The 21660-nt window shown below is 39.8% G+C and overlaps 1 protein-coding gene across 2 annotated transcripts in view; it reads right to left on the bottom strand.

Annotated features, from left to right (window-relative positions):
• net1 (neuroepithelial cell transforming 1) overlaps nt 1-21660 on the bottom strand; it is a 136784-nt gene that overhangs the window by 90208 nt on the left and 24916 nt on the right. For both annotated transcript variants that reach the window (XM_048553731.2, XM_048553732.2), the window contains exon 2: nt 11048-11111. In XM_048553731.2, the coding sequence (XP_048409688.1) occupies nt 11048-11111 (64 nt within the window). The remainder of the gene's footprint in view (nt 1-11047; nt 11112-21660) is intronic.

Genomic DNA, 21660 nt, shown 5'->3' with positions numbered 1-21660 from the left:
GTGAAATCAATTCCTTCTCTCTCTTTTCCTGAAGAGTGCAACAAGCATTTATATTTCTACTGACAGTGTATGCAATGAATTATTGAATTGTTCTGTAAGCTTTGTTCCATTAATAAAAGTATGGATTTACAAAGAAACTTGGTTCACAGATCATTTCTTTAAAACTTGATATAAGTGTGACATCCAATTGGTCCACTTGGCAATTTCAAACAAACAATGTTACGTTGTGACCCATGACGAATGGTATAACAGTGACAGTACATACCTCCGGCCACATTAATAACATAACTTTAAAAGACGTATGATAAGCTTTGAGCTGAAGTAGACAATTATTTCTGTTACTCAATAAATCAGTAACATAGGGTGCAGATATCCCAGATTAATAGGTAGAAAAGCATGGAGAAAATTAGTGATCCCCCCGTTACGGTATATTAGAATAAGGAACTAGAAAATGGGTCAAGTATGAGAAGTTTAGCCAGGATATAAGCAAAAGGACAAACAACATAGAAGAACAGCCTCTGTGGCGAGAAAGCAGAGTTAACATTTTTGAATCCAGTTACCCTTCTTCAGTACTGTTAGTAGTGAGAAAGGTAGTATGGGAAAGAGAGACGAGAGAAAGGGAATGACAGACTGACTAAAGAATGGATGAATGGCCAGGGAAGAAAAAAAAACACTATCAATGGGGACCGTAATTAGTTGAAAATGGGTTATCTGTGCTGAAAGCAGCCCATGTCATGATATGCCCTCGGATGTGGCGTTGGGAAAATGAGAATCATAGAATCCCCACAATGTGGAAACTGGCCCTTTGGCCTAAGTCCATGCCAATCCTCAGAGTATCCCACCCGGACCCGTCTGCCTATAACCTACCTAATCTACACATCCCTGAACACTACGGGCAATTTAGCATGGCCATTTGACATAGCCTGCACATCTTTGGACTGTGGGAGGAAATTGGAGCACCTGGAGTAAACCCGTGCAGACATGGGGAGAATGTGTAAACTCCACACAGACAGCAACCTGAGGGTGGAATCAAACCCCGGATCCCTGGCGCTGTGAGGCAGCAGTGCTAACCATCGTGCCTGCACAAAGATGCTGTTCTTCCAACTTACACTGAACCTCGCTGAAGCACTGCAGCATGTTGGAGATACACAGAGTTATACAGTGTAGAAACAGCCTCTTCGGCCCACCATATCTTTGACAACAAACACCAGACGATACTGATCCCATTTACCTGCACTCGCTCCATAGCCGACTGTGCCCTGGTGTTTTAAGTGCTCATCCAGATGCCCTTAAGTTTTGCAATAGTACCGCTCTCTACTATTCTCTCAGCCAGTGCGTTCTGTATTTCTACCACCTTCTGAGTGGAAAAAAACAAGTTTCCTCAGATCCTTTCTAAACCACTTGCTCTTCGCCTTAAACATATATCATCTGGTCTTCGGTATGTTTGCCATGGAGAAAGGATTCTCACAATCTACCCTTATCTTTGCCTCTCCATTTTGTATACTTCGATCAGATTCCCCCTCAGCCTTCGCTGCTCCGAGGAAAACAAACCCAGCCTAGCCAGTCTTGCCTCATTACTGAGACCCCATACCCCAGACAACTCCTTGGTGAAAGTAATTTGCTTCTATCCTGGTGAATCTCGTCTGCATCATCTCCAATGCAATCACATCTTCCTGATTATTTGATGACCAGAAGTGCACACAGTATTCTATCTGTGGCCTAATAAGCGTTTTATAAAGTTTTCACAGGACTTCCTTCCTGTTATTTTATATGCTCTAGTAATGGAGACAAGCATCCATTGTGGCTTCGTCACAACCTTATCTTTCTATGCTCTCACTTTCAGGGATCAATGGACTTTTATATCAAAGTTCCTTTGTTCCTCGGTACTCCCTAGGGACTTACCATTCATTGTGGTATGTCCTTCCACTATTAGGCTTCCCAAAATCACATTGCACTTCTCAGAATTCTACATTCCCAAGTTGGTGTTCATATCAAACAGCAAGGGTCCCAACACTAATCCCTGCGGTACATCACAGGTTATAGGGTTCAAAAAAATACAGAAAACAACACTCCACCATGACCCTTCGCCTCCTGTTTGCAAGCCAATTTGAATCCAGTTTTCCAACTTCCCTTGGATCTCATGGGTTGTTGCTTTTTGGGCCAGCCTTCCACATGAGACTTTGTCAACGGCCTAACTGATTTTCACGTAAACCACATCAACTACACTACTCTCAATATATTTATTCAAAGAAATCAAATAACAGTGGCAAGGGAACACAGTGTTGTGTTGAAATGGAAGGCTGCTGGAAGCTTGGGATCATTTTGTAGACAGAGGTCTTCTACAAACTGATATCCCAGTTCTCACGAAAAGGAGACACACTGTGAGCAGGAAATACAGTACACTGATTGAATGAAGTGCAGGTAAATTACTGCTTCATGTGGAAGGTATGTCTGGAGACTTGGAAAATGAGGAGACAGGAAGTAAACAGCCAAGTGTTGCACCTTCAACTATTGTGGGAAGGTACTGCGGGGTTGTGGGAAGGCGCTGAGAGTGGATTCAGGGTGTCCTGGAGAGAATGCTCCTTGTGAAATGGTGACCAGAGAGGGAAGAGGAATATGCATCTAGCAGTGGCATCCCGTTGGAGTCGGCAGAAATGGCATCTTATGATCCTTTGTATGTGAATGCTAGTGGTGTGGAAGGTAAGAAACAGGAGGGCTCCACTGGTGTTGTGGGAGGGAAGAAAGGGCAGAAGTGTGGGAAATGGGCATAGCTAAGGGGCCTGTCAACCACGATGGTAGGGAATTCTCATTTGAGGAGAGAGGTATACTTCTCTAGCATCCAGTAATTTTTGCGAAACGCACCCATTATCTCTCTAACTACTTCATTTAGGATCTTGGGATGTACCCAAGGTAAAAAGCATTTCGACTTGCCCAACCACCACCTCAGTGTTGTCATACGTGCTATTCTCAGAAAGAAAATTAAAAACAGTCAAACCTTAGATTTCCGTATTATGAACAAAGAGGCATCTGAAAACGCTTTGCAGGGCAACGAGTATTCGGAAGAAAGGCAAGAAAGAGGCATACTGTATGTCAATTGTCCCTTCTTGCCCTTTGTGAATTGGATACTCGACATGAAACCATACATTGTGTAATATGGGCAGAAATTTAAACACAGATTACTTCTTCACTTGACTTGGAATATTTCTGCTGTGATATCTCAGTTGTTGACAAATGATAGCATCAGAAATTGAATGGTAGCAGTGTTCCAAAACTAGAGATAAATCAATCACACCCAAAACTGCCTCAAGTTATTTTTATTTAATCGACAAACTGGAAAGCCCTGTTTAGAAACTCAAAAGTGTAGAGTGACTCATACTCAAGCGTCTGCATGAAACACTGCAGCCAGCAGAAATGAAATTACAGCAATAAAAGCAGACCAACAACCCTGTCTTTAGTTTAACATTTGACAGGTTTGTGAAATATCCCAAGAATTTTCAGTTTATTTGGGGATAGGAATATAACAAAATCAATGTACAGAAATTTTGCTTAGGATTTCTAAAAATTGCTCATTTACTTGATTAAAATCTGAATTTTCTCTTCACTTTTCTCACAATTTTTAAATTTGATCCTTTTTCTCGATGCAAAGAGGAACTTTCCATTAAAAAAAAAATTGGTGCATGAAGAGGAATAGTTTTCACCGTGAAGCTTCCCACATCTTTGCATCCAGACCCCCAACAAGTAGATTGTTAAACTCAGAGTTGCTTAATTCAAATTGCTGTATTAATCAAATGTTGTGCACAAAAATAAACTTGTGGCATTTTAATAGAGTTACTCAATTCCAATTACTGGCCACACACTTGGTGTGGAGAAGTAACTTTGCATTAGCAACCGTAGGCTCCTGAACAATAAAAGAAAAAAGTTTAAAAAGTGAACGTCAATAAGTTTCACAGATTGAAAACAAAGCCTGCATCATGTACAGTGGAGGCAATCAGAATTTCAAACCATAACATGCAAAGCTGATGAAAAAAAAACTTCCATCAAAGCAAAAACAAACAAAAGAAATATTATTTGCTAGGAAAGCCATCACCTTCATGACTGCAGGACAACTACAAGAATTGGTGTTATGAAGGTTTGGATTAAGGAAGAAATAAATGTTATTGGATCAAAACTGTTTCTCCTTGGGTGCAAGTAACATTCGCACCAGCTAATCTCAGGCAATGACTACATAAAGCAAGAGAAAATCTATTCAACTTTCTTCAACATTAAACTGGATTACCATTAGTACATCCACTAACCATCAAAATTCTGGGTATTACCTTGACCAGAAGTGTACCTGAACCAGGCGTATAAACACTGTGGCAATAAAAAGAAGTCAGAGGAATTCTGTAGTCAAAAAACTTTATTTTCTGATTCCACAAAGCCTGTCCACCATGTAAGGGCGCGAGTCAGAACCATGATGAAATATTTGCCCTTTTCCTGGATAAGTGCAACTCCAACAACACTTAAAAGCTCAACACCTTCCAGGACACAGAAGCCCATTTAACTGGCACCACATCCACTACCTCATCACTTCTCACACTGTCAAGGTGTTGCAAATGCTATCAGCAAGAAAGACTTACCTGGAAATACCACATCTTCATTGCATCATTCAACTCATAAACAAATGTTTATTTTTAAAGCTTCTATTCAATATCACCTATTTCTTCAGATAGTTTTGAAAATTTGTATCCATGGAAATTTTCATCTTGCAAAAAATTCTGTTTTTAATATCAACAGACTTGCATTTCTAGGAATACGACACACTACAGAAACAGGACTTGAATCCAGACCTTCTAATTCAAAAGCCAGGGATAATATCAATAACCCAGCTCTTAAGAACTTCTGGATTGCAAGGTCGAGGTTCAAGGCCTAACTGCGCTGGAGTTGTGTCATGATGTATCCATTATGTCCCTACCTCTGATCCAGGAGGCCCCAATTCAAACCCAACCTGCTCCAAAACTGTGTAATACCATGTCTGAGCAGGTTAATGAGAAAATAAGTGCTGGGTTACATAGGATTCTTGTGGCTCAGTAGTAGTGATCCTACTCTGAGCCAGGATGCCTGGGTACAATGTTCAGAGGTGTGTCATAACATCTCTGAACAGATGTATTAAAAAAAGGAAATGTATTCTCACCTCTAATGGGCAGAGTGTGTTAATTAGTTAATTGGGTGATTTGGTGATGAGTTATTCAAAATATAACAAGAAGCTAGGTTCTTTCCTAGTGATGAATTGGCTTTTGGACAGTGAAAATCAAAAATGATGTTTGCGTTCAGCTGCAGATTTAGAATAAAACCCACGCATATTTGGCCTGTTGGTCTGCTAAACACACCTCAGACACTAAAGCAGTCCATGTCCATGTAGAGCAGGACCTGGACAACATTCAGACTGCAGCTGATAAATGACAAGCAGCATTCTTGCTACAGAAGTGCCAAGCAATGACATTCTCTAACTAGACAGAATTTAACCACTGTCCCCTAATATTCAATCGATGCTAGCCATCACTGAATCACCCATTATCAATTTCCTGGGCATTACTATCAATCAAGAAACTGAACTGGACAAATCATATAAATACTGTGGCTACAAGAAAAAATTCTGTGATAACTAACTCACCTCCTGTCTCCCTAATGCCTGTCCTCTGCCTACAAGATGCACATCAGGAATGTGACAGTTTGCATGTTTTGGCATCATTCCATATGCAAAGTGCTCGAAAATTGGATTTGAATAGTTACATAGTTGTTTTTGATTGGTGCAGACTCAATAGGCCAAAAGGGCTTTTTCTGTGCTGTAGACCTCAATGACTCCACTTGCTTGAATAAGTGGAGCTCCAATAACATTCAAGAAACTTGACACTATCCAGGTCATAGCAGCCCATTTGATTGGCTCTCTAAACATTTTAAAGTTGTACAAAATTATCGAGAGTTGAGAAGAAAGATGTTTCCCTTAGTAGACACATCAATTAAGAAGAAAGACATTTCTTTCAGCAGAAATATCAGTTATCAGGATGCACAGTGGCAGAAGGGTTAGTGGGGTATGAGAGAAAAAAAATTACTCAGAAATACAGGTGAGGTGCCTGATCATCGGATAGTGGCTAATATTGTACAATTATTTGAGAAAGGTAGTAAGGAGAAACCGGGGAACTATAAACCTGTGAGTCTGGCTTCAGTTGTGGGAAAATTGTTGGAGGTAATTATAAAAGATAGCATTTATAGACATTAAAGAGAGGTAAAAATTGATTAGGGATAGTCAGGTGTAGAGCTGGATGAACACAGCAGGCCAAGCAGCGTCAGAGGAGCAGGAAGGGTCGAGGCCCGAAACGTCAGCCTGCCGGGTCCTCTGATGCTGCTTGGCCTCCGGTGTTCATCCAGCTCTACACCTTGTTATCTCAGATTCTCCAGCATCTGCAGTTCCTAGTATCTCTTAGGGATAGTCAGCATAGTTTTGTGCAAGGAAAATTGGGTCTCACAAACTTGATTGAGTGTTTTGAGGAAGTTACTAACAAGATTGACAATGGCAAAACAGTAGAAGTTGTTCATTTGGGACAAAAACAAAGTTGCTGGAAAAGAACTGCAGTTTTGAGGAAGGGTCATCGGACCCGAAACGTTAACTGTTTTTTTCCTTCAGAGATGCTGGCAGACCTGCTGAGTTTTTCCAGCAACTTTGTTTTTGTTCCCGATTTACAGCATCTGCAGTTCTTTCGGTTGTTCATTTGGATTTCAGTGAAGCCTTTGACAAGGTTCCGCATGATAGACTAATTACTAAAGTTAGGTCAAATAAGATTCAGGGTGAGCTTGGCAATTGGATACATTATTGACTTGATGGCAAGAAGCAGAGAATAATGGTGGAGGGTTACTTTTTGGACTGTAGGCTTGTGACCACTAGTGTTCCACAGGGATTAGTCCTGGGTCCTCTTTTGTTTGTCCTTTATATAAATGATTTGGACAAGGATATAGAAGGCATAGTTAGTCAGTTTACAGATGTCACCAAAATTGATGGCATAGCAGACAATGAAGAAGGTTTTCTAAGATTGCAAAGGGGCCTTGGATCAAGTGGATCAATGGGCTGAAAAATGGCAAATAGAGTTCAATCTGGATAAATACAAGTTATTGCATGTTGGTACAACAAACAAGGGTAAGACTTATACAATTAATAGTGGGGCCTTGTGCAGTCTTGTAGAACAGAAAGACCTAGGGGTGCAGGTACATAATTCATTGAAGTTTGCGTCACATAAAGACAGGGTGGTTAAAAAGGCATTTAGGACACTTACTTTTATTGCTCAGTCCTTTGAGTTTAGGAGTTGAGAAGTCATGTTGAGGTTGTACAGGATATTAGTGAGGCCACTTCTGGAATACCGTGTCCAGTTCAGGTCACCCAGTAATAGGAAGGATATTATGAGCTAGAGAGGGTTCAGAACAGATTTACCAGAATGCTGCCAGATTATGGAAGGTTTGAGTCATGAAAGAAAGGTTGAGGCATTTATTACTGGAGGTTGAGAGGTGGCCTTATAAAAGTTTATAAAATAATGAAAGGCATAGATAGAGTTGATGATGGTTGACTTTTCCCCACAATGGGGGATTTCAAGACAAGGGGACACATTTTTAAGGAGAGAGGAAAGAGACTTAAAGAAGACATGAGGTAAATTTTGCACACAGAGAGTGATTCACGTGTGCAATAAACTTCCTCAGGAAGTGATGGATGGGGGTAGAATTACACCTCTTCTGAGGTATATGCCTGTCTGGGAGAAATAAGAATAAGAGTGTTAGACATCCTGTTCACTCAGAGATAGCTCGGAGGGAGCTGGATAGTGTTAAGGACTGTCCACGTGTAAATAAAGGATTAGAGGTGACAGGATCCTGGCATCTATGGAGGTATTTCAAGAATGGGCAGCGATTCACTTTTTCTCTCATCTCACACAGATATCACAAGATCATAGAAGTGTTATGGTGCAGAAGGATGACATTGTGCCAAATGTGTCTGCACCAGCTTGCTAAATGAGTATCATTACCAAGTGTCAATCTCCTGCCTTTTTCCCATGCCCCTGGACATGGATGATTATTTGGATAAAAATCAAATACCCTTGTGAATCTTCAGATGAATCTATCTCCACCACACTTCCAGGCAGTACATTTCATTCCCAAACTACTCAATGAATGAAAAAGACTTTCTTTATTTCAACCTTGTTTCTTTTGCAGATCACTTTAAATCTATGCCTACTTATTCTCTATCAAATCTCCTCTTAGCTGCATTCTTTCCAAGGAGAACAGTCCCAATTGCTTCAATTTATTCTCATAACTGAAGTTTCTTATTCCTGGAGCCATTATCGATCGTTGCCTGTTATTCTCCAGCATCATTCTAAACCTTATGATAAAATGATCACTGTCTTCTAAATATTCCCCAACTAATATTTGATTCACTTGAGTCCATTTCCAAGAACCAGGTCCAAAAGAACATAGTTTCCTACTGTACTAGAAACATATTGCAGTAGGAAACTCTGTTGTACACAATCCAGGAACTCTGGTTCTTTGCTGCACTCGCACCCAGGAATATGTAACACCTAGGTTTGCCCTTCCTTGAGCCAGGTCTCAGTTATCATCTCAACATGGCAATCTGTGCCTGTAACTTTCCAGTCTTATTTACTACACCCTGTGCATTCACATACCCGCATAATAACCCTGTGATGTAATTTCTTTCTTCCTTACTCAATTACTTACTTGCTATTGTCTACGCTAGTGCAAGCTGCATCTCTAAGAATTTTGTAAGCCCTAGTCTTCTCCTCTAATATTCTTCTGTGGTTTCCATACCTCAGCCAAAGTACTATAAAGGCTCCCCAAAAGCACCAGCAAAATACACAGCAAGGAACATGTCCCAGCTCTGTTCAGGTGCACTAATCTGACTTGCACAGGTGCCATCTTCCCCTGAGCCAGTTCCCAGTGTCTCAGGAATTTAAAGTCCTCCCTCCTACACCGTTTTTCCAGCAAAGCATTCAGCTGCCTTATTCTACTACTCACTTGCACGTGGCATTAGGAGTAATCCAGATATTATTACATTTGACATTCTGCTTGCTAACTTTCTATCCAGCTCTCTAAATTCTGACTGCAATATCACGTCCCTCTTTCTATCCAAGTCATTACTATCAACATGAACTTCTGGCTGTTCACCCTCCCTCAGGCATATGTCCTGCAGCCTCTGTTCTGTAATTCAGGGTACTAGGGAGGAAACATACCAACCTGCAGTCAAATTGGCATCCACAGAAACGCCTGCCTTTTCCCCTGTGTTCCCTATCACTTTCACTCTTCTTTTTTCTTCCTCTTTTCCCATTCAGTCAAACTGTTTGCAGTGTCACGGACGTGGCCCTGACTGCACTCTGAGGGACCAGTGCCTTCGTCAGCTTTCAAATGGAAAACCAATTGGCAAGCAGGACATCAGGATACTCCAGTATTACCTGCCTATTTCTCTTGGACTGCCTGGCACTCACCCACTTCCTTCCTTCCTTCAAGCTCTTAAACTGCTTTGTGAACATTCTGAACATTCTACCCACATAACCTTTGGCTTCACAAATGTGTCACAGAGTCCGCAGTCATTGTTCAAGCTCTGAAACTTTGCAGCACATCCTGTATATATAATTTAGGAACTTAGTAGGGTCTCTGATTTCCCACATACTACATGTCACATATACCACTTGACTGACCTAGGCTGTCAACGTCAACTTTCATAGAAACCTTAAAAACTCTAACAAAACTGGACAGGGAAAACTTAAAAAGGATTTCCTGATGACCAGCGAGTCCAGAACCAGGGGGTCATAGTTTAATTTTGCGAGTTGTAGGACTGAGATGAAAAGATATTTCTTCACCCAGCAAGTGGTGAGCCTGGAATTCTCCATCACAGAAAGTTGAGGCCAAAATATTGAACGTGTTCAAGAACGAGTTAGATATAGTTCTTGGGGCAGAGTCAAAGGGTATGGAGAGAAAGCAGGAACAGGGTACTGAGACGGATGATCAACTAGATTCAGATTGAATGCCACAGCAGACCTGAAGAAGGCTTAATGGCCTATTCCTGTTTTCTATATTTAAACATACTTTGTCTTACTTATTTGGTCTTAAACTTAATTCCCTTTATGCTAAAATACTTCCCATACAATACTTTGTTAATTATATCACTTTTGTGCAGTGACCCTGTTTTTTTATTTACCCTTATTGTTTCTCAGATTATCAGAAAAAACACTTTTCTGTTTCCACCATTTTCAACTGAGTCTGTGGGTAGAATAGTTAATCCATGGGTCAACAGGCATCTATGATCCACAACCATCTATTTGGTAATTAATTAGAACTACATAGATCATATCATCATCCAATTTTAGACAGACAGCATCTTAATCTCAGCTCAGACAGCAGCTAGGCTATTACAACTGAGTCAATAACATCAACCTGCAGAAGAAATGGGAATATGGATAACATTATCTTGAGATTTCCACTCTTGCTTGCTATTCAATGATTTTTGCTGGAAAATGTGCATGTTGAAATGCACTGTCAGGTACAGACATTGAGGAGCCATCCTCATGCACAAAATTAGCTACATGGGAAAATACAAAATTTTACCAATTTCTATGTTAAAAAGACAAACAAGTATTTACTGCTTTTGGAAAAATGCAAAAATTATAGAAAGAATGTAGTAAATAAAATTTCTAAAACAGGAAGAGCATTTTATTTTCAAAAACAAAACAAACTTTTCTTTCTTTCATGTTTCTTCACAATAAAATAAAATTTGAAAATGGTCCGACTGCAGTTTAGATGTATCTCACTGAGGCAACACATTGAACTGAATGGAGATGATGTATTCTTTAATAAAAATTCTGTTTAGTAAATTTGGTACGAATATTTATACAGACGTCAAATGCTAGTACCATCTTTGCAACTTACATTAACTCTTACATTAAATAACTGCCATCACACAAAGAAATCAAAACCTTTTATAAAAGGAGTGATGGTACACCACAAGGGAAACACTTACCAAAGTAAAATCCCAAGGGCTGGGTGTCAGAAACGTGAAGGAACTTCCTCGTCGGAGAGGAGGCCTGAAAAACAGAAAGCCCATCTGAGTTGGCATGGCCCAGTTTGAAGATCCCATTGTTGTCTCTGCTATGATTATAACTGATCTGAGCCCTATCAAGCAAACATGGATATTGTCCAAATTATTCAAAACGCTGGCAAAAAGGCATATCAGCAGATGCAATTGATGGCATCTTCTCTGTTGCTTTTTGGAGGCTAGCACCAGATTAACCAACAAGATTCCAGATGTTGTAGTGTAGAGGGCTTTCAAACTCATTACCCACCATCTTCAAAGATAAAGGCAAGACTTTGTTTACAATGGTTGAAATTTTGAACAAAATTATAAAAATGGCATCATCACCAAACCGTTTTTGCAATACTTACAGGTTTGAGCAGCAACACGCCCGTTTGTCTGACATTACCTTTTTGTTTTCTTTTCAATCTAGTAAGGAATTAAATATCTTTTTGAAAGTTGGATCAAAAAGATGTCATTCAGATTTCATGCTATCTTCTATATTATTGCACTTTCTTAAAGCAGAAAAATTGTCTGAAGACCTAAAAATGACCTAGATATCCATTGCAGTGTTGGACAGGAACTGAAGAAGCAGGAGTAGGCCATTCAGCCAGCCAAGCCTGCTTCACTAAGAGGTACAATTGTGGCTAACAGAACTCCTCAATGCCTTTTATCCAAACTAACTCCATTTGATATGATTGATTACCGTTACATCTACCAAGAAACAGTGAAAATTATCGTTTTGTGTGCTAACCCAACTAGTCACACCTTACCTAAGTACATCAGAGTAATAGAACAGAATACAGAATATTGTTGTACAGCTACAGAGAAGGTGCAGAGAAAGATCAATTCTAGTAAATGAGAGGTCCATTCATAAGTTGGATAACATCAGGGAAGAATCTGTTCTCGAATCTTGAAAATTTTGTATCCTCTGCCCAATGGACGAGGGTGGAAGAGTGTACAACAGGGGTGGGAGGGGTTTCTTTCCCGAGGCAGCAAGAAGTATAGACAAAGTCAATACATGGAAGGCTGGTTTTCATGACGGACTGGGCTGAGTTCACAACTTGCTGTATATTTTTGCAGTCTTGACAGAGACGTTGCCATACCAAACTGTGATGGATTCAAATAGGTTGCTTTCTATGGTGTATCTATAAAAATTGGTAAGAGTCATTGTGGACATGCCAAATTTCTTTAGCTTTCTGAGAAAGTAGAAGTGTGTGGAGTTTGCTTCACTGTAGGATTGGCAGAATAGATTGTTGGTAATATTTACTCCTAGGGCGTGAGCCTCTTGACTACCTACACATCAGCATCATTGAGACAGACAGGTGCATGTCCTCCACTCTTCTTCCTGAAGTCAACCACCAGCTCCTTAATTTTGCTGACATTGAGGGAGAGATTGTTTTCTTTACACTGTGCTACAAAGCTGTCTGTATCTTTCCTATACCGTGTCTTGACGTTGTTTAAGATCCAACCCACTACGGTGGTGTCATCGGCAAACTTGTAAACGGAGTTACAGCTGAATTCGGCCACACAGTCTATGAAGAGTACAGTAAGGGTTGAGTATGCAACCATTGTTGAGGGTTATTGTAGAGGAAATGTTGTCACCCATCCTTACTGCTTGCGGTCTGTGGGTCAGCAAGTTGAGGATGCAGTTGCAGAGGGGGGAGCAGAACCCTAGGTCTCATAGTTTGGAGATGAGTTTGTTTAGAGTTATGGTGTTGAAGGCAGAGCTAAAGTCAGTAAATAGGTGTCTGATGAAGGTGTCTTTGTTATCCAATATTCCAGGGATGAGTGTAGGGCGAGAGAGGTGATCTTTACTGGGGACCTATTGCGACAGTCGCCCTTTACACAATCACAAATCAAAAACGAATCACCTCTACTTCAAAAATACTCAAATATTGCACTTCCACAACCTTCTGTGACAGGGAATCGAAAGATTCATCACCCACTGAGTAAAAAGAAATTCTCCTGATCTCGATCTTAAATTACATCCCCATTTTGTTTTAAGTTGTGATCTCTGGTTCTAGATCTGCTAACCAGGGGAAACATTTTAATTGTACCTTTATACCTTCTATCCTTGAAGCATTTTGTAGGTTTCAACAAGATTGCTTCTTATTCTTCAAAAAAATTTTTGAAAGAGATTATAGGCTCAAGTTACCCAATCACTAGTCACAGGGCAGATCGGCCATCCTGGGAACAATCTGGCGAACTTTTGTTGCACTCCCTCAATGGCAATAATACCTTTCCTTGGATAAGGAGGCCGAATAAAGGAAACCACAAAATATTACAGGAGCAGAAAATCAAGCTCCTATAATAATGTAAGCAAAATGTCACTACTCCTTTATTCAAATCTTTTTCTGATCAAGGCTAACATTTTAATAGAGAAAATAGGAACTGCAGATGCTGGAGAATCCAAGATAACAAGGTGTGGAGCTGGATGAACACAACAGGCCAAGCAGCACCTTAGGAGCAGGAAAGCTGATGTTTTGGGCCTAGACCCTCCATCAGAAATGGGAGAGGGGGAGAGGGTTCTGAAATAAATAGGGAGAGAGGGGGGAGGCGGTTAACGGCCTGTTCTACCTGCTTGTCCAAATTCTCCTGAAAACATCTTCCTTTACTTTTACATTTTCCTCACAACAGAAATCTTTGCTAAGGTATGTATAATCTGCGAATTTGGAAATATTACATTTTGTGCCCACATTCAAATCATTGATATATATTGTGAACAACTGAGGCCCAGGTGCTGAACGGCACGGTTCACTAAAAGTAATTTGCCAATGACAGAATGATCCATTTATTACTATCCTCTGTTTTCTGACTGTTAACTTATCCTTAATTCACGTCAATATATTATCTCCTCTCTGATGTTCTTTAATTTTGCTAACCAAGTTTTTGTGGAGGACCTTATCAAAGACCTTTTGAAAACTCAAATATAGTATATCAATGGAATCCCCTTTATCAATTTTGTTCATAATATCCATAAAAAATTCCAGTAAGTTTGTCAAACACTGTTTTATTTTCTCAAATCTGGACTGATTATGCCCAATCAAACCATGTTTATCTGTGCCCATTTATAATAAGCTTTATAATAGACAATAAGGTTTTCTCTATCAGCCTAAGACAGGTCTGTTGTTTTCTGACTTTTCCCTTGCTTTTTTTTTAAAAGAAAAGGTAAGATGATATTGCTGGAATCAATTTAGAATCTGTGGAATTTTATCTTTTTTTAAATTGATCTGTTTAATTTAATATGTATACCTTTGAATTAACCTGTTCAGAGATGTTATAACACACTTTTGTAGCAGGTCGGATTTGAACATGGGCCTCTTGGCTCAGAGGAAAGGACACTAATATTATGCCACAATTGCCTTTCTTGGTCTGCTTCTTTGTTTTGTATAATTACAAGCAACTTTTCCACAATGTTTGTTGGATACTTTTCTAATCAACTTGTTCAGAAATGATATTACACACCTGTGGAGCAGGCAGGGCTTGAACCCTGGTCTCTTGGCTCAGGTTGAGGGACTGTCACCTAGTGCCACAAGACCCCTTAAGAAAGGGCGGTGGCAATGGTAGCATTTGAACCCATGCCTCCACAGAAACTGTAACTTGAGTCCAGCACAGTGGGCCTTCGACCACCTGGTCTGCTGTATTGTTTTTCTCTCTTGATCAACCTGTTCAGAAATGCTATATCTGGAGCAGGTAGAACATAATCCGGACCAGCTAGCACAGAGGTAGGGAATATGCTTTGTGCAATGTGAACTTTTTTAAATTCTAAAGAGGGACCTGAACCCAGAACCTTGCAACTCCAAGTAGAAGTGCTACCAACTGAGTCACAGTTGATCAAGGTCTGCCTCTGCCTTATTTTGTTTATGGTGAGATCATGGAGTCTTGAGTTCAAAAATTAATGGAATTTGCCTTTTAAGATTTAGTCAGGAGTTTGCCTTCAAGTGTCAATTTCAGTAAACAAAAACAAAGTGTTCTGTAATATTGCACCAATTTCTGAATTCTTTGAATTCAAACTGGAGAAGGACATTACTTAAGTGGCCTCTCTTCCAAGGAGACAATGCATTTTACCAATAATGTAAAATGGGAACAATAATTATAAATAACACTTCAATCATTGCTTGGTCCCAAATATTTTTGAACCAACAATTTCACAAGTAAACTAGTATTTATTTTGTCTACTGTTCACATAAAAAGAAAACTGCCACAGGTTGGAGGGTGTAGAAGCTTAGGAAAGAAACCTGGAGCTTTTATTCGGCACTGAATTTCTAGAGCTAGTTAATATTGTCATTGTTCAAAAGAAATTGCAACTACATTCAAGCTAGGTGATTGAACAGTCAGTTGGAAAGCAATCAATCACTTAACTGTGTGTCAACAACACTGAAAGGTTCAACAAGAATGAATTTCATTCTTTGTTGAAGCAGGAACACAATCAATATAAAGCCACATCTTCTTTGGCCATTGGAATTTAATCACCACAAATTGGAGCAAAACAAAATGCTGGCAACGAGCACTGTAGAATACAAACACCAGAAATCCTGTATCAAATAAACTATAACCCAAATACAGGTTGGCCAAATCACATAAGTTCATGTCTGGTCAGTACTAAGTGTCACGTATTAAGAAGCAAAGAAGAAAAAAGGAGTTACTTACTCAAACAACAATAAACTTACGGTTTAATAGCACCTTGAAAATGCAAGGGAGAGACAAAACTGCGCAGGAACTTGCAAACGTATATTTTGAACTTATTTTCCATTTATGAACTGTGACATATTTATCTCATTTGCTTACTTCTAGTTAGCCTGAGGTTAGCTGGGAGTTTTGGAGTCGGGGGAAGAATGGAAGCAATCCTTGAATTGCTGCCATCTTTATGATGCTATGTAGGGATTTTCAGCATCAACATGCCCATGTCAGAATGACATGAAACTTGAAGGGGAATTTGTAAATGATGCTCTTTTCATGATCTTTCTCCTCTTTCCTTTCGGCAATAAAGGTTATGGACAGGGAAATGCTATCCATGTGAGTTTGGTGAGCTGCTGCAATGCATCCTGCAGATTCAATACTAATGACCACTAAATGAGGAACACCAAGAGAGTCTATTAGTTTTACGTCAGTAAACTAATTCAGCAGGAGGATGGGAATCAGGAGAGAATATTACAACATTATATCACCTTGTTTGACATGCTGGGAGAGGCAGAGAAAACTACAACAGAGAATACAAGATAACAAAGTGTGAAGCTGGATGAACACAGCAGGCCAAGCAGCATCTTAGGAGCACAAAAGCTGACGTTTCGGGCCTAGACGCTTCACCAGAAAAGGGGGATGGGGAGAGGGAACTGAAATAAATAGGGAGAGAGGGGGAGGCGGACCAAAGATGGAGAGAAAACAAGATAGGTAGAGAGGAGAATATAGGTGGGGAGGTAGGGAGGGGATAGGTCAGTCCGGGGAAGATGGACAGGTTAAGGAGGCGGGATGAGGTGGTAGGTAGGAAATGGAGGTGCAGCTTGAGGTGGGAGGAGGGGATGGGTGAGAGGAAGAACAGGTTAGGGAAGCAGAGACAGGCTGGGCTGGTTTTGGGATGCAGTAGGGGGAGGGGACGAGCTGGGCTGGTTTTGTGATGTAGTGGGGGGAGGGGAAGAACTGGGCTGGTTTTGGGATGCAGTAGGGGAAGGGGAGATTTTGAAGCTTGTGAAGTCCACGTTGATACCATTGGGCTGCAGGGTTCCCAAGCGGAATATCACTGATACAACAGAGAATAGTAAGTTGACAGGTGATGCTGGGGTAACGAAGAAAGTAATAAAATCTAAATCAGGGTTACGTTACATGGATCAGAATATTCCGAGTACAGAAAATAAGGCTGTGAGTTACTAGCACAAATTGTCTTGTTAGATCATGATGTGGCAATAATAAAGACCTGGTTTCAGGAAGGGAAGATTTGGATATAAAATATGCTTGGTTACAAGGTGTTTGGAAAAAAAGAAAGAGAAGAAAGGAAGGAAAGGAGGAGGGGTGGTAATTTTAGTTAAAGAAAACATGGCAGCATTGGAAAAAGGGAACAGGACGGAACTGATTTGGCTAGAGCTAAGGAATAAGAATGGTGCAATTATATTGTTCATTGTAATATGCAGACCACCATCTAATGGAAAGCTACAGAAGAACAAGCATGCAAAAACATTCAGCGAGGTGCAAACATCACAGAGTCTTTATAATGGGGGGCTTCAATTACCAACAAGGATAGTGATGGTGTAAATGGCAGCTCATGGAATGAAAGGGACAATAGCAATGTGGATACAATATTGGCTGACAGATAAGTTTGTAGTGGAATTCCGCAGGGGTCAGTATTGGGACTCTTTTCCTATCTGCAAAATGATCTTGATCTTGTTGTGCAGGGAACAATTTCCAAATTGCAGATGACACTAAATTTGGGAGAATTATAAACCGTGAGGAGGATAACGTACAGCTCCAAAGTGATATTGCTCAGTTGGATGCAGTGGGTAAACAGCTGGCAGAGAAGTTGGAGGTGAAGCATTTTGATAGAAAGAACATGTAGAAACAATATAAACTAAAGGGTACTATTACTTTAAAGAGTATGCAGGAGCAAAGACATTTGGGTGTATACAGAGGTCATTTAAGGTGGCAGAATAAGTGAAGAGAGCTGATAATAAAGCAAACTGTATTCTAGGTTTCATAAATAGGGGCATAGATTACAAAATCAGGGAGATTACAATGAACTTATATAGGAGATTAAAAAAAAGTGTGGAGCTGGAGGAACACAGCAGGCCCAGCAGCATCAGAGGAACAGGAACGCTGACATTTTGGGTTGGGACCCTTCTTCTGATGCTGCCGGGCCTGCTGTGTTCCCCCAGCTCCACACTTTGTTATCTCTGACTCTAGCATTTGCAGTTCTTGGTATCTCAGGAACTTATATTGGACACTGGTTCAACCTCAACTGGAGTACTCTGTACAGTTCTGGGTGGCACAATATAAGATCAATAGAAATGCATTGAAGAGAACGCATGAGAGATTGATCAGGATGGATCCATGGAGGAGACATTTTAGATATGAGGAAAGAATTGAGTTGTTTTAAATACTTCCTTGGAGAGGAGACGACTAAGAGAAGATCTGATGGAAATTTGCAAAATCATAAGGGGTCTGGAAAGAGTGGAGACGGAGAAACTGTTTTCACTTGCAAACAAATGAGAACCAGAAGGCAGAGTTTTAAAGTATTTGCAAAAGGAGCAAATGTGAGGTGAGGAAAAGCTTTTTCACATGGTGCATGGTTGGTGCATAGAACGCACCAAATCGAAGTGTGTTGGAGGCAGGTTCAATTCAGGCATTCAAGAGACCGCTGAATGATTATTTAAATGGAAACAATATGATGATTTACAGGGAAAATGAGGATGTTGAAATTAAGTAAAAATGGCCGACATCCTTCGGAGACTCCAAAAGCAAGCTTTTCACTGTAAAATTTCCAGCCTCTGAACTGTTTTTGTGGCCATAGAATTTTAGGAACGGTTCAGTTATATTTTGTATTAATATTTTGTGTTGACTCTGAGTCATGCTGCGCTAGTATTGACATTGTAAAATAAAAAATGAAAACAGTATAGTTATATTACGGATGGTTTCTCATTTCCCCCAACCAAGTCAATTATAATGATACAGAATCATATGGAATTAATGAGTCCCAGAAGAACAAATGTATCTAACAAATAAAATTATGAGGTGTGGCACAAAAGACATCACTCTCTGAAAGGAGGGAAAACTGATCATCCAGCATTGATGCTCAGAAAATTTGGCTTTGTCTGCCCTGTCAAGCATGACATCATTACAGCCTGTAATAAAACACAGCACCCTCTTTCCACTCAGCTAAGGGGAACTGGCCAGGTCCTTTTATTTGCTTTGGCAACTGAGCAATTGGAATGAGGAAAAAGGCAAGGCGCAGAGATAAAAAAGGTGGAAGTGGGTGGGAAGCGACACAAAAACACATTTGGCAATAAGAGGCCTTTGTTACTGCAGGGCCCAGAGGGAGCAAGTAAACCTTCTTCCCAAGTTTCAGTATATACAAAACAATTAGCTAGTCAAAATCCACAATGTCCCTCCCGGATAACTACGCCTTAAAATTACATTGTAACCAACTACCATTGGGCTAAATAACCAGAGAAGTAGTACTGAGTTATTAAGCTTTATCAATGCAGTTATTTTTAATTGCTCTCTTTCAGTACTATCACAGATATTCATCTCTCTCCCTTTTCCAAAGGCCACAAAATTATGGTGCAGTCACTATTCCACAGACATCATTTAAATTCCAATACTTCACTCAAGAATCTACCTTTTAAAGGTGACCTGAGATCAGAGACATCCACACAGTAGATTATGGTTCAAATAAACCCATCACCTCAGAATATGTCATTACACTTTGTAAAGCATTGACAATTTAGATATATTTTGTTTGTATTTCTACTTGCAGATTTGAATTTTTGGGGGCACTGGGAGTTACAGCTGTAACTGTGCAAACATTGATGGTTGACAAAGACAAAAAGCTTAGCTTAGGTAACCTCAGCTCAAACAATGACCATTAAGAGGCTAAGATAATAAAATGTGAGGCTGGATGAACACAGCAGGCCAAGCAGCATCTCAGGAGCACAGTGGTGAGTCATGCTGCGCTAGTATTGACATTGTAAAATAAAAAATGAAAACAGTATAGTTATATTACGGATGGTTTCTCATTTCCCCCAACCAAGTCAATTATAATGATACAGAATCATATGGAATTAATGAGTTGCGCACAGCATGAGTTCAGTTCTTGCACTGGCTGAGATTACCATGAAGGACTCTCCTCCTTCTCAACCTCTACCCTTGCCTGAAGCATGGTGAACTATCACCTGACAGCGTTTTCTAATGAAAACAGTTGGCGTTTTCTAATGAAAAGAGCAGCCCGGCGGTCCTCTGGGGCTATGGCAACTTTACCCTTTACATCTACTCCAATTTTAATGTCAATAGATTGTGGTTGCAAGTATTGAAAAACAAAGCCTGAAATCATAAATTATTGTGGAGCATTTCCTTGGACTCCACTACCACAGTTGGAGAAAAGAAATGGCCTATTAATCCAGAGACCCAGGTAATGTTCTGGAGATCCAAGTTCAAATCCCACCACAGCACATGGTGAAATCTGAATTCAATATAAAACAAATCTGGAATTATGAGTCCTACTGATGACCATCAATTTATTGTTGATAGACTTTTTTTGACAATCTTGTTTACTAGTGCTCTTGAGGGGAAAAAAAACCTGCCATTCTTACCTGGTCTGGCCTACATGTGACTTCAGACTTGCAGTAATGAGGTTGACTCTTAACTGCCCTCTGGGGTATTAGGGATGGGCCTAGCCAGAAATGCTCTCATCCCATGGATGAATAAAAAAAGCAATCTTTATAGTTACATAAGTCATCAATTTACCACACATCATGAAATGTGTTCCTCACCATTCCTGGACTTTGAACTTGAGAGACAGACAATTCATACTTCTTGCAGTGTAGGAGTATCAAAACGAATCACAAACTGTTGTAAGATTTATGGGATAAAAGGATCTCACACAGTTCTTTATTTAAATAACTAAGTAAAAGACATTACATTATTTTTCCAAAAAGGGTGGAGTAATTTCCCATGTAAAAATGTGTGTCATCCATGTCTCATCACAACTGAAAATGAGCAAGAAGATGACTAGGATCCAGTTTATCTGTTTGTAAATATGTTAGCCCAGGTAAATTAACTCTGGGGAAATTAACTCAACTAAATGCAGCAAAATAAATGATAAGATACACAGCTAAAAGTAGAGTCTATTGGTTTAGTGCAGCACATGGTGATTGATCAGCAGATCACATTCAGCACTCACAAGAATAACTTGGAGGCGTCTACTTCTACTGAGAATAAGTGATATGATACTTTTGTGCTTAAATGATATATGTTGTTCCTGAATTTCTTGACTCGGAATAAAATCCATCTTGTTTGCCACAGTAGAATTGAAGCACACATTCAGAATGGAGTTGTTACTGAATATGAGGTAAGCAATAATTATCAATCAATTTTATTTTCAAAACACGAATTGGCTGTCACATTTCCCACCATACAACAACTAGACTTCAAAAAGCATTTTGTTAGTTGTGAAGCACTTTAGTGCATTTATTGGCAGTGAGGTATGCTATCGAAGTGAAAGCATTTTATCTAATTGCAGTTAACGTGCTAACAGTCAATAATTTACAGGTAACACTGGTTGCTCACTCAGCTGGCATTTCTTTATTCAACTATAACTTTCTCTCTTCCCATTTACTATAACTTCATCTTTATATATTGATGAAGAATCGTTGACAACTGAGTCATGTTTACAGAAAATACATTCCATCCCTTCTGAATCAAAGTACTGTACAGTCACATGATATTCCATCAGTTTTAAACTGGTAATAAAAATAAGCTAAATTTTACCTTTGCACCAGCAAGTTAAAATATTTAGCATGAACATCAAGATTTCAAAAACAGTATTTTACATGATTTAGAGGCGGAGTTTTTCT

This window comes from Stegostoma tigrinum, chromosome 25, assembly GCF_030684315.1.
Source record: "Stegostoma tigrinum isolate sSteTig4 chromosome 25, sSteTig4.hap1, whole genome shotgun sequence".
NCBI classification, from domain to species: domain Eukaryota; kingdom Metazoa; phylum Chordata; class Chondrichthyes; order Orectolobiformes; family Stegostomatidae; genus Stegostoma; species Stegostoma tigrinum.
This window is presented reverse-complemented; position numbering and strand designations above follow the sequence as displayed.